Genomic DNA, 16,676 nt, shown 5'->3' on the forward strand with positions numbered 1-16,676 from the left:
ATTGATGGGGCTCACTAGAGGAAGCTCCATCCTCAGCTGTAGCAGGAGGAAATCTCTAAGTAGCCCAGGACCAAGAGGCAGCGAGAAGGGGGTAGAGGCACTCACCGAGTGCTAGGTCAGACTTGTGGACCACCCCAGCCCGCTCAAGCGGACTTTCTCTCCCTACTTTGCCTCATTCTAGTGTGAGCATTACACAAATCTACATCTGAATCCAATCAGGAATTCGAGGACAGCACCACATCCAAGTTCATTTCAGTGCTGCGAGGGGGGCACATACTGAGTATCTCAATTTACTGGTAACGTACCTTGGTTTTATTTGAGAAAATACAGCACAACTAGAAGCCTTTTCTATAATCTTAACCAAAGTATGCAGCAATGTGAAAAGCACATATAAAACAAGGAAAAAAATGTACATAGCAAACTATACCACCTATGTGCAACACAATCAAAAATTCAAGTCATAACTCTCACCACTCCCGTAATTATTTCACTCATTAAGGATGATAATTCTGTTCTATGAAACGTTGGAAGTGACAGTATATCAATAATTAGACAAATTTACAATATGCTGTGGTAATGACATCACTTAACTGCTGTATTTAAATTCAAATCTTTACATTTGCCAGAGAAAAAAATTGGCGGTTTCCATTATACTGACGAGGTTTCTTTTGCAAATTCTTATATATTTCAAAAGGGTACAAAAGAGTATGTCTGTCGAGTAGAGGTGGTCATTTCTTTTATTTGGCACTTGTATTGTGTGCGTTTAGCACATTGTGAGTGCTGTTCTGCTTTTCTGCCATAGCCTTCTTAAGCTTTAACTCCTCTAGCTTTCTCCACAACTCTTCACGTTCCAATTCTTTCTTTTTCTCTCTGTAGAAAAGAGTGAAGTATCCATTTCAGGTGTGTTTTAAGTGCAGCGTGGAGACACAGTTACTTAACAACTGTGATTTACATCTAGTGATGCCTCTTCTAAGTTTTCCCCCAAAGCTACTTGTAGGGGCAATTACAGTTTCCTCTATTAAAAAGCGAGCGTACAAATGGGTAACGGTTAGTGGTAAAACTGTAACTCAGACAGCTGCTGCAGCGTGGTTGCGCACAGATGACTGCAATTCTAAGGAAGCTCTTTATCACATGCAAACAAATTAAGGGACTAAGCATCCTCGGGGAGAAAAGCACAACTGTTGAAGGGAGACTTAGCGTGTGGTCTCAGCTGGCCCAGGATAATGTACGCCCTGCCTCCCTCCCTCCAGCAGTACTGCTCAGTGGGTGATTTAGCAGGGTAAGAGAGGTTTTAGCTGAGCTGTGACATATTGTCCAGCTCAGCTTTCTTCAGCTGACAGCCCCTGAAGTAGCAGAGCCAGCAGCAGGCGGCCCCTCGCAGCACGAGCTCCCGGCACGGGAGGGAGAGCGCTCCCTGCCCAGGCCGGACGGGAGCTGGGGCCTCCCCGACGCCTCCCCGGGCTCCAGCTCCCACCACGCCACTGACGCAGGCCTGCGCGGGTGCTTCTTACTCAAGTGACAGCCAGCAGCAAATACTTGATGAGCGGTTCTGCTACAGAACCCCGCAGCCACAACAGTTAAGTTCTGTTTCTTTTCAGCTGGTACATTCTAGATAGTATTCATCAACGTGCATTTGGAAGAAAAATCACTACCTTTGCCTTTCTGCTTTGTATGAGCTTGTAAGTTCATCAAAAAGCTTGCCATTCATTTCCATCAGGGTTTTCAGCACGTTATATACCAGTGCCACAATAGTTCTGGAACAGAAGGAACACGACCATTAGAATCACTCGAGCCAAAATTAACTGCGGTAAACAAGCGTTCAATTTCTTTTTTGGACTCTGAGTATTTAAGATACTACTGTAAGGTCAGTGAGTTTCTGAAACAAAATACTATAATTTCCTCTAAGTTAATAAAATGCATATTTAACCTTCTTTTGAAATGGCTGTTGAACCTTAGATTCCTGACTCTTGTAATTGCACAGGATATAATTGTTGGGACTGTGGCTGTACTATAAAGCCATTCAATTATGTTAACGTTTAATAAGCTGCGTTTTAACAACAATTTTGTACTATTTGAGTAAGGAAATACAAGAGTCTAGAAAAATAAATTTCTGGGTAATAGCTTCAAGCCTGGGCAAAAGAATGCAGCAGGGGAACCACAGGCACATGGTTTAATAGAGCTACTAAAAGCTCTACTGGAAGTGTTTCTGGGCAGCAGATAGTTCTGCTGCATAATGCCCCATTAGAGAACTGAGTTGAGAACACCAGGCAATGGTTTCCAGTACCTTAGTTTCTTTAAGAAGCTAAACAGCTTGAGCAAAGCTGGCTGTATTTCCACGTTCGGTATTACTCTTCTTTATATGAAGGCATTCCTCTTTCAATAAATTGTCTTAAATATAGCGTTGTTCATCTCCTTTAAACCCAACTTACACACAGAAATGCCAAAATAGCAATAAAATTAAACATCAAAAAGGTGCCTATCATTAAGCTTATCACTAATCCAAAAAAAAAAAAAAAAAAAGTAGGTAAACTGTCTTCCCCATCTTTCCCCTCACTAGCAGTTCACCTTCACGCAGCAGTACTGATTGTAAGGTTGTAGAGCAGGGGTGCCATGCAGTCGTGTGACCTTGAAAAATGAGTGAAAGAAAAATCTAAGGAAGTAACCAAAGGACCAAGTTTGCCTTTTTAGTACACTGTCCATTGTGGCACTAGGACATCTCCCAGCTATTCATCAGACGTCTATGCTCATTCAAAAGGCACAGTACACTTAGCCTGTCCAGACACCTTTTTTTTTTTTTTCTCTCTCTCCTTTGAACACTGGCTTTCATGTGGTTGGAAGACAAAAGCTTATTCGGGGTTTTGGTTTTCTCAGAGGAAAAGTGTGATTTTGAGCAAGTAGTTAAGTCCACATCATAAAGCTAAATGGATGTTACTCTGCCCTCCAAAACAGATTAAACCCAAAAGGTTAGACTTTCTTCTTCCTCAAACTTCCTAGTCCTCCAGGTATACAGTTATCCCGTGTCTTTCACTTCCTTCATAAAGGAGCAACTCTTGTCTGCAGCTAGGGAAAGAGGGACATCCTTCAAATTTGTTGAGGCCCCAAGTACTATTAATGCTCCAAGAACTAGTTCTCCAAAATTTCTATTCAGTCTCAGCTGATACATGTGCAACTAGACACACCATCTAGATAAATTCAGCATAATTTCAGAGCCTCCAGGAGCTTAAAATAGGACATCTGATGTAATGTCAAAGTTGTACTGGCTTTTGCCTGTACGAGCTTTACATACTACAAATTGACTTGCAACTCAGTTCAGGATGCCGGACACAAGCAAACTTTGCGTTTTAGTATTTCAATATCATTACTGCTTCTTTTAAGCGTGATATAAAAATACTAACACTTAGCCTGCGGCATTAAATGTAAGATGAAGGAGTCACTCATTTCTCATTCCTAACATACTTTATGGTGGTAGGCAACCGCTCTTCTCTGATAGTAGCTTTCCCCCTTCTTATCTCACTGGGCAGCAATAACTGCTTACACAGACACTGGCAGGATTTTATGAATCTAAAATAGTAAAGGACAGCAAAGCATAAATATAGCAGAAGCATCCCTTGGCAATTGTTTTGGTCTAAGTAGTATTAATCTGCATTTGTAGCTAACACAAGATCAAATGTGATTACAGTATTGAGACCATCATCCAATTTCCTCATACTTTCTCAGTAAATTCCAGTTCTCCATCATAGCAATGCAGAACGGTGAAAGCATGATAATAGCTGACAATGACGTCCATTTCAGCACCCATAATTTCATTGGTATCACCTGACTTAGGTAAAAATGAAATCACATTTACAAGCTTATGGATCCAAACCTGAAACAGTGGAGAATTTATTTATGGTACTATAGATAAAGATAAACATTACATACGGATTCCAGTGTTCTTTGGAGATCTTGTATAAACTGCCAAACATAATTGGTAGAATTTTATCAATGTTCTCCTCAATCAGGCTAAGAATATATTCATTATTCCAGAAGTACAAAGCTCTTTCTGCAACCTGAAACACAAAGTTTAGGGGTCAACAGCCACAAAATAAATTACTACAAGTTTTTTTTTTAATACTTTTTTTTTTTTTTACCTGAAAATGTGAACTTGACACACACTTGGATATTTGCTTAAATAAAGGCTCTTCTATTTTTTTGAATTGTGTCGGTTCTATAACATCTAAGATTTCTTCAATTTCACCTAAAAACATTACCTGTTTGTATAAAAGAAATATATCGGAAAGTATGAGAATGTTTTATATTGCCATTGTACACAGAAACAAACAAAATACAGCCTATACATTAGTCATGAATCCTGCAAAGAACACCGTATGTAATTACAATGCATTAGACATCCACAGGTTTTTCTGCAGCCTGAAAGAAGTCAATCATCAGTTTCAGCTACCAGGTTAGAGCTCTCATCTTGGATTTCTTCTTTTGTGTAATTGCTCTAAACACTTCACAGAACTGCTTCTGCAGAGTATGTCTTTTTACAGTTAAAAAACCACTAGAACATTTTATTTCTTCAAGAATGGCTGCAGAGGTTACCAGTATCTGAGATCTCCAAACTAGCTTTTCAAGTGATAAATAGTTAATTCCCGTTTTGAATTACAACCAGCAGAACACTACGTAGGTGGCACAGAAATTTAACACCACTCACAAACAGGGACAACAGTGTTAAGGGGCCCCACTTTTAAAGAGCTGTCGGGGGGTGGGATCTGGCAGTATAAATCAAACTCCTGATTTTTAAACTCATTTTAACTACATAGCCAGAAAAAATGGATTTCCCAAGACCATTTAAAGTTATTTTTATACTACAGAAAAAGAATGTATGTATGCTTTACCAGACCCTTATTCGGTATCTCAAATGCTAAGTCTGTGTCACATTGCAGATGACTACCTCCAACCTGGTCTATATCTACTGAAATACTTCTCACCTCGAAAATTGTTTCTCTATACAATATCTTAATTAGAATGCAACTTTTAATATAACTTTAACATAGTAACACCATAGTAAGAACAGACAATCGCATGAGTTGCATGACAGAGATACACGCCTCAAGAAGCTTCAAGAGCTGCAAGTTTTCTGCAAGATCTCTTGAAAAGCACCGCAAAGGTAAGGTACATGAACCTGCCACACAACATTTTACATCACAGCAGACGCCGGAAACAAGACAAAACCAACCTCTTTCTGACTGCAAGTTTTTGGCCAAAATTTGAGCAGTCCTCTGATTACCTATATTAAAAATACAAACAAGTTAAAGCAGAACAAGTTTGTAATCTTATCAAATATATGTAATAGAAAGTATTAGTTTGCTTTTCCTTATCCAGAGGTTGCATGAAAACTGAATACAGCTAAATGTAGTTCCACTGAAAATAAATACTGTGCTATCTCATTTAAATATTTATCTTGTTTAGTTTATCAGAATAATTTAGACTCTTATCACTTCACAAGTCTTTGATTATCCATTCACCCTCCGCTCCCATCCCAGTACACACGTTAATTGATAGGATGCTGATAACATCAACGCATCACAAAATTAAATTAAGTCCCCTGTAGCTACATTTGCCAGAATATTTTTTGTCTTCTACTCATCCATACTTTGGGGAGCACCTGTCTCGGTGTCAAGGTTTGAAGCCCGAGAGCAAGCAGGATACGCTGACTGCACAAACAGGGCTATACGGAGGAGTCATGGCCTCCACCACTTCTTTTTGTCTTCTAGAATTTGAAATGTTGAAGACTGGAAACTAAAAAAAAGATGTGAACTTACAGAGAAAGTATATTCCAGTATCTACACTGGAAACTATCTTACACAAGACTGGAAAAAACCAGTGAAACTTAATTAGAAAGTACAGCCCCCAAGAGGAAGGGGATGGGGGGAACCACACAACAAACAAAGGCTGGAGGCCCATTTCCTGGAAACAAACGTTTGACATGGCATCTAAATTACAAAATTAATGCTGGCTAAAAAACCCCTCTAACTGTATGTTTTGGAAGCAGAAACATTCCCAGAGCCTTATAAACTTCCATTCTGAGGAAAGGACCTCTATTTTTATGATACACCACCTCCTAACTGATCATATCCAACTGTAAAACTACTCAACTACTTTAATACCTTCCATATTTGATTTCTGCCATGTTGATTTTTTTTTTTTTCCCCAGCTTCCCAGCTGGCTGTTTTATCCACAACTATGTTTACTATCAAAAGTGACTTTCCAGAGAAAAACTTAATGTGATTTTAAGTGCCCACAAGTCTTTATCCTAGGATACACACATATCCTGCTACTACAAAACTGAATGTCACTTCAAAAGACAATGAGCAAATGCAGAAACCTTAGGCAGCTGGCAAAGTCCTGTGCTCAAATCCACAAAAAGCAAGCAAGTTACTAGGAAAGAACAGATTCCTCACAGAGCCTCGACCATACAGTTCTACCTGGCTGGCTGAAAGCTACAGACAACAAATACAAATGCCATCACCTGACACCTGATGAAGGAGCAGGGGGCCTGCATCAACCTGCGCAGGTGACAACTTTGCTGCCTGGTCCGCAGGGGCAGAGCTCCCTCCCTGACCTGGCCTCCTTGCTGCCTCCACGGACAGAGTGGAAGAGCTGGGGCTGACAGCACAGTGAGCAGGGAGGAGAAATTTTGAGTTCCACCACCTTGCTGCAATTACCTGATCTGGCAGTCCCTCACTCATCCGCTTCTCCTCCACCCCTGAGGAGTCAGACTTGCATGAATTAATTACATTTGTTTCTCTAGATTCACAATTTAAAGTGGCCTGTGTAAATACACTTTAAATCTAGGGCCATTTCCTGTTAATTAGCTCATAACTGAATGACTCTGTTATATACTATTGAGATTTTTGCATTTTTAAAGAACATTTACAGGTGTAATATCTCATTCTGCCAATACCTTCCCTTCCCCCAGAACAATGCAAGTAAGCCACAAAATTTCAGACAAGCACATTTGCCAAAGAAAAGCTGTGAGAACCTACCATACACCCCTAGTTGGAGCATGAATTTACTGGTCTCGAAAGCATAAAATTGAGTTAGCTGGCAGAGTTCAGTTTCCAGCACTTGTTATCCTAAGAGTGTTGAATATACTTTGCTACACAGACTCATATTCTCAACCTGATAAAGAAATAACATGTTCTAACAGTGCAGACCTCAACAAGATACCTATTCCTTGCTCCTCAGAGAGAGTATCAGTTTCCAGCTTGACTATGCTTTCATATGAAAAAGCTGATACATGCACATTTACGTTCAAGTATTTTATTCAAAGAGATATTCAACGTGAATGCAGACCTGAAATCCTGCTGCTCTTACTACACAAAACTCTTAAGATTAATAATTCTCCCTGAGCTACAAAATTCCCATAAAGTGACTTACAACAGTAGGCACCTGCTAGAAAACTTAGGTACAAGGACTGCATGTTTAGCCTGATTTCCTCAATGTAAAGGCCACTGCGCTTAGCAGGGTTAGACAACAAACTCTTCTTGTCAGCTTTGCAAACATCAGGACTGACCTAAGGCAGACTACCATAGTTACAAGAGCTCAGACTGAATGTCCTCTAAATTGACCCTGAGTGACAACTCCTGCCAGAAAAATAATAGTAAGGTACTCATGAAGACAGCCTTCTGATGGAGTTCTTAAAATATTACTTGACCTAAAGCCAAAATAAATTCCAGATGCTATCTCATCAGTTGCCCCAAATTTAACATCTACTTTTCAAGCATTTCAGAAAGTTTCTTAAAGCTTCACTTCCTATCATCTTATTAACTTTTACTCCTTGGTAAAGCCAATTTTACTATACGCTCAGAGTAATGACCAAAGCAAGCACAGGCAGTGACTCTGCAGTGAGTTCTTGTATCTTCTCCATTCTGAATCCATTTTTATTGGTTAAGAGGCAACCAGAATTGTATATACTATAGTCCAGAATTGCACTATGGCACTCCTACTCCAAAAAGCTTCAAAGTTTGGGCTTGGATCCTGCATCACAGTTCTGTAAATTCCTATCAGGAAGTTCCGACTTGGTCACGTTGTCACTTTGTTCAATCTTGCAGGTTTTTATGTGATATTACACATTTTCTGCTCACACATCAACTGTCAAAATGCCTGGATGTTTTATCACTTGGCTTAAGCAGTAAGGCTTACACAATTCCTTTCTCCTCGCCCTATCCAACAAAATAAGCTTATTGACCAGTGTAGCTGGCAACACTGCAGTACAGGGGGAAAGAAGATGCTTCAAGCAGACAGGGCAAATTTATAAACAGCCAGGTCTACCACCTTCCACCACCTACAGAACAACTTGTCTTCTGATGCAGAACACCAATACTTAAGCGGCTGTACAGAAAACAAGCTTCCACTGAAAGACTGGTGAAGATCTACATTGTTTCCACAAAGCTGTTTATCTTTTTTCTTTATAGAAAAATTTAGATTTTGCATAAGCTCTTCATTTTTCTGTCACAAAAAGGGATAAAGTATTTAAACATCAACATACCCCTAACAGAAAGATTTCTGATTGTCCAACTAAAACCAGTTTCTATTCTGGCTGGTCTGACATCAGTCTGTGCCCTCATGAGCCGCTGCACTGCCCTGAGCCTGCATTCTTCTTTATGGGCCAAAGCCCTTGCATGAAGCGCTGCAAACCCCTTTTTAGCTGAGCTGTCAATATCTATCATGGGAGATTCAGTCTGGCAAAAGCCACCGATGCCTGAAGCACCTGTATTGTAACTGCCAAGAGGCACCCCAGTAAGTGAAAAGACAGAACAGAAACATCGCATTTGGAATTTCAGAGTTCTTTCTGTCTAAATAAAGTGTTGTTATTCTTTCCGACTTTTATTTTGGGATTGTTTATTCCCAAAAATATTTCAACTTTATGCAGTGGCTAGGCACAAGCCATCAGCACCAAAACCATTGAAATTTTAGTTCTTACCAGGAGGGAATACAGTTGTTACATGCTTTCTCATATGAGGTAATTCACATTTTATCAGCGGTTCAAACTTTTGTTTAAATTTGTGCTCTGTCTTGGTCGCAGACTAAGAGATAACTGCCCTTTCAAACCCAGAATTTTCTTAACAACTGTTCTAGATTTATTCCCCCTCCCCACTCCCCCCAAAGCACCTATGGATCATTAATCAAGATAGCACAGATAGCACTGCTATACAATTCTAACAAGTTACACTGAAATATTTTGTTGAAATTAAAAATAGAGAAACATTCAACTGAAAACCACTTACAGGCTCTGTTAAAGTTGTATCTTTTTCCAGGAACTGTACAACACAATAGGCGAGCTAGAATGCAAGTCATACGATTATTTATTTTAAACAGACACTGTTTAGACATTGCAGCATAACTAAATATCACAAATTATAATGGAAGCATTTCAGATCGTGAGGGGGGATGGACCCAACCCAAAACACCCCTACACAGCCATTTTAAATTCTTCCAAACTAAACAAAACAGCAAGGTATCCAGGCCTGCTCTATCTTACAAAACTTCCTGCATACCAAAAATCTTCATTTTTTTCATCATAGAAGAAAATTGCTTTTAAGCTTGACAGATATTTCCCTAACTCAGATCCAGTATCCAGACAGATTTTTCTCAACATCAATTCCTGTATTAACATTACAAAGCTATCATTTTCAAACACCTGTACTGGGGTAAAAAAAAAAAAAAAAGGTGATACTTGCAGTCAAAAAAAAAATTTTAAAACAGGTTTGACTGAGCACACATTACTCAAGTACTAGATATCTACAGCACACAACATTCAGTGATAAGATTACAGGTGAAAGAATTTTAACATATTACATGGCCACAAGAGATCAGGCAGCATCTGTCCAGCTGAGTATCCTGTCCCCAGCAACGGCCAACAACAAATGCCTGTGGAATATTGTAGGAAGTGGGGAAAGCATAATGTGATTAAGTCACCAGCATGCTCTCCCAGCCTCTAGTGATTTCTGTCCAGGGGTCTTCTCAGGCCAAAGTGTGATATTATATGTTATGTAATTACTTATTGTTTAGTTACTTAGCACATAGTTAAGTAACTAAACAACCATACCTCTGCCCAGTACAGAAACCATACAATAATCCTGTTACTAGTTACAATCCTAGATTCCATTAAGACTGATTTTAAGAAATCACAGTATTTTTCATCTCACAATATAAAGCAAAGACAAAAATTATTTACGTGCATTGCATGTACATTTCAATACTTCGCATGCTTGAATTCAAGCATTACCTTTCCATTGTTTTTTAATCTGTTATCCCAAAGCAGATAATTACAATGCTGTAATTACAACAGGTCTAATTTATTTCTTTTACCCTTAGGCCAAGGATGTGTATGGGTAGATTCAAAAAATAATAAATGTCACACATTAAGCTCATAAAATCCCATTTTATATATATATTCTACAGTAATGCTTTATTGTTCAAAGACACAAAGACTCAAACTTAATTCAGCTTTAAGGCTTTAACTTTTAAGGGTAGGCTAAACTTGCACTGTAGCTACAAAGCAACCAGGCCACTCCTCATTGCAAAGCAGACTTAATCCTGGTTTACAACTTCAGAATAATATGAAACCAGAAACACATAGTGCTGAAACTGCACATGGCACTAGTGGGTTATGAAGGGATAGATGAGTAGCCCAGTCAGCAAACCAAATGCTACTTTCAGGTACACAATACAGCTGAATTAACAGGACCCTTTCAGGCACTGATGAACCTGATTAAACATACAGAAAAAAAGGATAGCTTGCTGTACTGATCTATCAGTGAGAATACCTTTGGCAAGTGACTGGTCCCTTTCGTATCACTGACTCATTCTGCAGAGCAGCATATTGCATAGCAGTAAACCACAAAGACAAGTGATTTAATTAAATTTAAACTTTATAGGAGAATTAGGAATTAACTGAGCTCTTGACTTGATCCTGTTTGTAGGCTATATAGCCATAATGATTTCACTTAATTAGAAACTCATTTCCCTGTACCTTTAGTCTATAAGGAGCTGTATTAGTGAGCTAAGTTAACAAAGCAAGTCTTTAATTAGCCATAGCAGAACTACTTGCAAGTCTGCATCAAATGTATTCAATACTCAAGTGCCATATGTCTGGAAAGGATATACATTATTCCTCGAATAAAATGTTAAACGTCTGTGCAAAGTAGAAGAATGGAAGTCGAATGAAGAACTAAAGCATTCTGACAGCATGTCATGGATCTACATAATTTCTAGCTGATCCAGAGAGCTACTATACATTTCTGCCATTTATATCCAATATTCTCCTCCCCTCCACATCACTAGAATCGTTTTAGAAATAAAAAAGCACTTCTAAAATAAGTACCTGGCCATTCTCAAGGTTCCTTTATACACAGCATTTAGGTTACATAAAGGAAGTGATAACAGAACAAGCTCCTGGGATTAAATGAAGCTTAAAAGTGTGACAAAATTAGCAAGCAAAACAGCTTCCCACTGCAGCTGACATGACTTTGACTCGCCGTTATATTCTTTCACTTTTAATATATGCTAAATACTATATCAAAATTAACATTTAGGCATCAGATCTGCAAATTCCTTTTTTTTTTTTAAAAAAGTGACTGAATTTGCAAGCATTTTGGAATATTGATATTATAACACATGCTGCTTTAAGTTTCATTCGTTTCAAATGCCAATACACAAAACCCCACCACTCTTAAAAATAGGCAAAAGCTTACCTGTGCATGAAACAAAGCTAATCCCTTTGCAGTATGCATAGGAATCAGAACTTTCATAAGGAACTGTTTGTGTTCTGCTTTCAGTGGCAGTGCAAAACCATTGATAATACTGAAAACATGAATAAGCAGGATTTATTTTTATTAAAAAAATATTTTTTTCCTAGCAAGTCAAAAACTTCTGTAAATTCAAGAGACACTCCATTTCTGATTCAATTTCTCAACCAAATTATTTTGAAGCCATAAAACAGCTCTACATATGCACAACCTTTAAAGCATTGGTATCATGCAAGTTTAGACTCTTGGTAAGAATACCAGAGAGCCATAGCAGAAGTCAAGTAATACTCATTAGATGAGCTGAAGTATTTTTATTGTGACCTCCATTAAGTACAATCATCTACAGTAAGTATTGCTGTTTAGTTGTAAAGCTTAGATGCATCTGGAAGCTGATCCATTTCACCCACAATCACTAGCAACTTGCAGATGAAAAGAATAGATGGCATATGATTTTAAACTATTTTAACAGTGCAGTTTGAACATTTGCTTTGAGATTGTTGAACAACCTTTCCCTCCAAAAACAAAAGTTAAAAAGTTGTCTTATTGATTCAATAATCTTATTTTTAAGAGTTGATGAGTCATAGAACACACAAAAGTCCTTCAGGAAGAGGTTGGGGTTCCCTTCCCCTTCCCCCCCCCCCCCCCCCCCCCTTACATTTTAGGTAAATCTGAGAAAATAATAGTATCCCTTTTCACTTGATTTTCATGAATATTTGTTCCAAAATAGTTTCACAATGTTTGGGTTTTCAGTTAGACCAGTAATATTTATAAAATTTTCTACTGTGAAATATATGTGACAGGTTTGGAAAACACAGTAAAATACTACCACAAAAAACTTAAATGCTATAAATTATATTAGTGAAATAGTGTCAAAAAAGATAACTAAAAAACCCTAGCACTTACAAAGCTTTCCTGAAGAGAATTTAAAGAAAACCAGCCTGCTGAAGATTAAAGCATTTCATTCAGCATGAAGGCAAAAGTTAACATTCATTTTCTGAATCAAAGAACAAGTCATCTATCAGACATAAGATAAGCAAGAGTGGGTATTCCTGACAAACAAGGACCCTTGAGAAATATTCTGCCAGTCATCTTTAACACTTGCACCAAAAAAGGATAATTTATACTCTATATCCTAATTTGCTATTCACATGGTAACCCAGACAGTATTAGATTATATCAGTGACTGCACTTCGTCACGCATTACTGTAATAATTCTCTTTCCCCCGTCCATTCCCAAAGCAAGAAAGCTGAAGCAAACACCCACAATAACATTTTCTACTTTTTGTGTCAGATCTAACTTACCTTCCTAATATCTCAAGAAGTTCAGCGACACCATTGAAGTGCTCCGTTTCATATATAAACCTGTTACAAAAAAAGACAACCATCAAGACTCGAAACAGAGGATCAGAGATTCCAAAGAAATAACCTTTAATAAGCTTCAAATATTTGAAAGCCAGGTCACAGACCAAAACCAGGTGCTTGTTTCAAGAATAAATCACTGCAGACCCAGACCATGAAGGCAAGATAAAATATTCCTTAACCTAGTCACACACACACAGCATACCTGAGGAAAATGTTGTTAATCTGTTTCCTGATGAATGCTCTTAAACCGAGGAATTTTCCATAAATTCGATGAAGAACTGTCTTTAGGAAATCACGTTCTCGTGGGTCTTCACTATCAAAGAGCTCCAACAACTTTAAAAATTAAATTGAAATGTATTACTTTTGAAAAACTTAAATTTTGTTATGTTACTAACCAATTTGGATTTATCTTTAGTTTACATTAGAAAAATTATAATCAGTTGAACCAAAAATTTTTTTTGATGTCAGGATACAGTAAAGACCATACTCACTTGAAGACATCAGAAGATATTCAACCCCATTACAGACCACTATTTTAGTTTTTTTTTTTTCCTGCATGTCCAAGTAAGAGCATATTCAGAAACGTTAACTGTGCTAAACAAGTTAGTAACTTAGCTCAAGCAGTCACTACGGTCTCCTACTCAGTCCAGATCTGTGAGCTTAGGTGTATCTACACCAAGAAGCATAAGGGACTGGAAACAGCTGTTCAGGAGCTTTGTTCAGGCTCATTTCGTTTTTATATTTAGAAGGAATTTCTCAGGGTCACTACTCCACTTTTTTCCCATATATAGCTAGCTGTTCATTGCATTGTCTTTCTTGTACTCTAGAGAAAGATCAAGTGAAATGTCAGGAATTAAAACTCTGCAACATGGCTCTTAAGAACTGTGGGTCAATTAGTAAATTGGATACCCACAGCCAACAGTTCAGCATCAGCTGCAGGCCTAAATTCTGTGGGAAAGTTGAATAAAACAGAGAAGAAGGAAACAACTAGAAACAAGAACAGTAAAACCAAACAAGTGGAAATTAAATGCAGTCACTGAAGGTGGGAAGGAAAAGCATCCACCTATGTACTTTTCACTGCTGTACTGTGATGGCCTGCCAGCACTCACTCTTCAGATACTGAGCTTTTCCTTGATAAACAAGTATTTTGACATGGTAAAAAAAAAAAAAATCCCCACTGAGTTAACCTTGGACAAAAATTGTTACAGTATTCTACAGCCTAATTCCTTGAGAAGTTACATTTAATATGAAATCTCACTTCACCTTCTTGCTCATAGTTACTTTGCATGGTGAAGCATGGTTTTCCTATGTACTTTCTTACTTGATTTTCCTTCTGTGGTTAACACACAATAGTAAAGAGAATAACACTATCTAGTCACAAATTATCAGATGTTGGAACACAGTAAGTACATGAACTTTTTACGGGAAAAAAGTTTGCTCTAAGTTTTCCCATGATAAATCTATGAAAAAACAAACATAAAAGCACTAGCAAAGTTTAATTAGCACATTGTTGATTTGACTGGAAGTTACAAATCATTAAAAACACACCTTGTGTATTTACAAATTACAAATATCTTGCATTGCAAAGCACTGAGGTTGACATCTGAAAACAAAGTGTTTCTGAAGTTACTAATTACATATAGCCTGTGTGGTATGATGTGCTATTTATTTAGTGTTTGGCAGAAACCACTGTTGAAACAACTAAAATTTAACCCTATGTCAACATGAAAGCTTTAATATTCTCCTTAGCTGTACAGTCATCTGTAAGTCAAGCTTGAGAGGTGATCTTTAAATCTGAGGGGGCAAAACTCTCTACATACCTGCTGTACAAATTTCTGGTCAATATATCGCTTTGCAATACTGGGCTGAAAATCCGGGCTCTCCAAAAACCTCAGGAAAAACTCATACACCAACTACAAACATTAAAATGAAAATTTTGAAGTTAGTAAGTACACCATAACACAGATCTCTGCCCTGCCACCACCACAAAGTCAGTGGGACTATTCACATGCTTAAAAGGTACAAAAAGAAACTGAAGCCTAACACATCACTGCTTAATCACAGCCTCTACCGGAGTTTACTGGAAGAATTACAAGATTACAATCAAGAACACTTTAATTCCCAGAAGATTCAAAGCTTTATATATAATCTACTGAAAATATCACTATTAGACAAAAAACAAGTTACAAGTACTACATATATTCACATTTCCTAATATATTAAGAATTTATTATGTAGAAATAAGTCACCAAACACTTATCAACACTGAGGGTAAAATTAAGTGCTCTAAATCACGTAATTCCTTAAACAGATGAAGAAAAATCTGCTGACTAGGTGTTCCTGAAATTAAGTTTCAGCTACAAGCTCCAAAAATGAAAAGTCATTAAAAAGCTGAATGAATACACAGAAACTTAGAAGTTTGGCTTAACATTAGGTTTCTATAGCCTGGACACTCAATTCAAACAGGACCCTCTGCAGATTTAATCTTCAACATCCTTTATATTTTGTAGTATAGTATTTCTATTGAGTTCAATTCCCCATTTGCTATGATCCCACAACACCCAGAGATGGAAATACAGACAGGAGACAGAGCGAGTGATGGCCTGAGGTAGCAGAGAGAGGCATGAAGAAGCCAGAGCACAAGTCCTATATACTGGGGTTCATCAGAAGTCCAAGACACAAAATATTGTACTGCCATAACAAAGGCAGATTTATAAAATACACATAAGGCGTCTCTTAACTAAGAATTGAGAGGAAAGATGTCTTACATTTAGATACATTCAGGGCTGCTTATATTCTCAACACTTATTTCTTAACTCCATGTTAGTTAAACAACTGATTAGTAATAGTACTAAAATGCAATTTAGATACATAAAGACATGACTGACAAAGACATCACTGACTGAACTTCTAAATAAAACCCTGTGCTGGTTTTGGCTGGGATAGAGTTAATTTGCTTCATAGTAGCTAGTATGGGGCTATGTTTTGGATTTGTGCTGGAAACAGTGTTGATAACACAGGGATATTGTGGTTACTGCTGAGCAGTGCTTACACAGAGTCAAGGCCTTTTCTGCTTCTCACCCCGCCCCACCAGTGAGTAGGCTGGGGGTGCACAAGAAGTTGGGACAGGACATAGCTGGGACAGCTGACCCCAACTAACCAATGGAATATCCCATACCATATGACGCCATGCTCAGCATATAAAGCTGGGGGAAGAAGAAGGAAGGGGGGGACATTTGGGGTTACAGCGTTGGTCTTCCCAAGTAACCATTACACGTGATGGAGCCCTGCTTTCCTGGAGATGGCTGAACACCTGCCTGCCCATGGGAAGTAGTAAAAGAATTCCTTGTTTTGCTCTGCTTGCATGCGTGGCTTTTGCTTTACTTATTAAACTGTCTTTATCTCAACCCATGAGTTTTCTCACTTTTACCCTTCCAATTCTCTCCCCCATCCCACCAGGGGGGAGTGAGCCAGTGGCTGTGTGGTGCTTAGCTGCCAGCTGGGATTAAACCACAA

General features: G+C 38.2%; 1 protein-coding gene across 1 annotated transcript in view; it reads right to left on the reverse strand.

Moving 5' to 3' along the window:
- Positions 1-3: 3 nt before the first annotated feature.
- Positions 4-16,676, reverse strand: part of PPP2R5A (protein phosphatase 2 regulatory subunit B'alpha) — a 44,118-nt gene continuing 27,445 nt past the window's right edge. Inside the window, exons 4-13 of the mRNA XM_075707140.1 lie at positions 14,981-15,073; positions 13,363-13,493; positions 13,101-13,160; positions 11,745-11,853; positions 9,276-9,329; positions 5,222-5,272; positions 4,131-4,250; positions 3,922-4,049; positions 1,653-1,754; positions 4-870 (exon numbers count right to left, since the gene is read on the reverse strand). Coding sequence (XP_075563255.1) covers positions 738-870; positions 1,653-1,754; positions 3,922-4,049; positions 4,131-4,250; positions 5,222-5,272; positions 9,276-9,329; positions 11,745-11,853; positions 13,101-13,160; positions 13,363-13,493; positions 14,981-15,073 — 981 coding nt within the window. The 3' untranslated portion in view covers positions 4-737. The remainder of the gene's footprint in view (positions 871-1,652; positions 1,755-3,921; positions 4,050-4,130; positions 4,251-5,221; positions 5,273-9,275; positions 9,330-11,744; positions 11,854-13,100; positions 13,161-13,362; positions 13,494-14,980; positions 15,074-16,676) is intronic.

The sequence above is a fragment of the Pelecanus crispus genome, chromosome 3 (genome assembly GCF_030463565.1).
Source record: "Pelecanus crispus isolate bPelCri1 chromosome 3, bPelCri1.pri, whole genome shotgun sequence".
NCBI classification, from domain to species: Eukaryota; Metazoa; Chordata; class Aves; order Pelecaniformes; family Pelecanidae; genus Pelecanus; species Pelecanus crispus.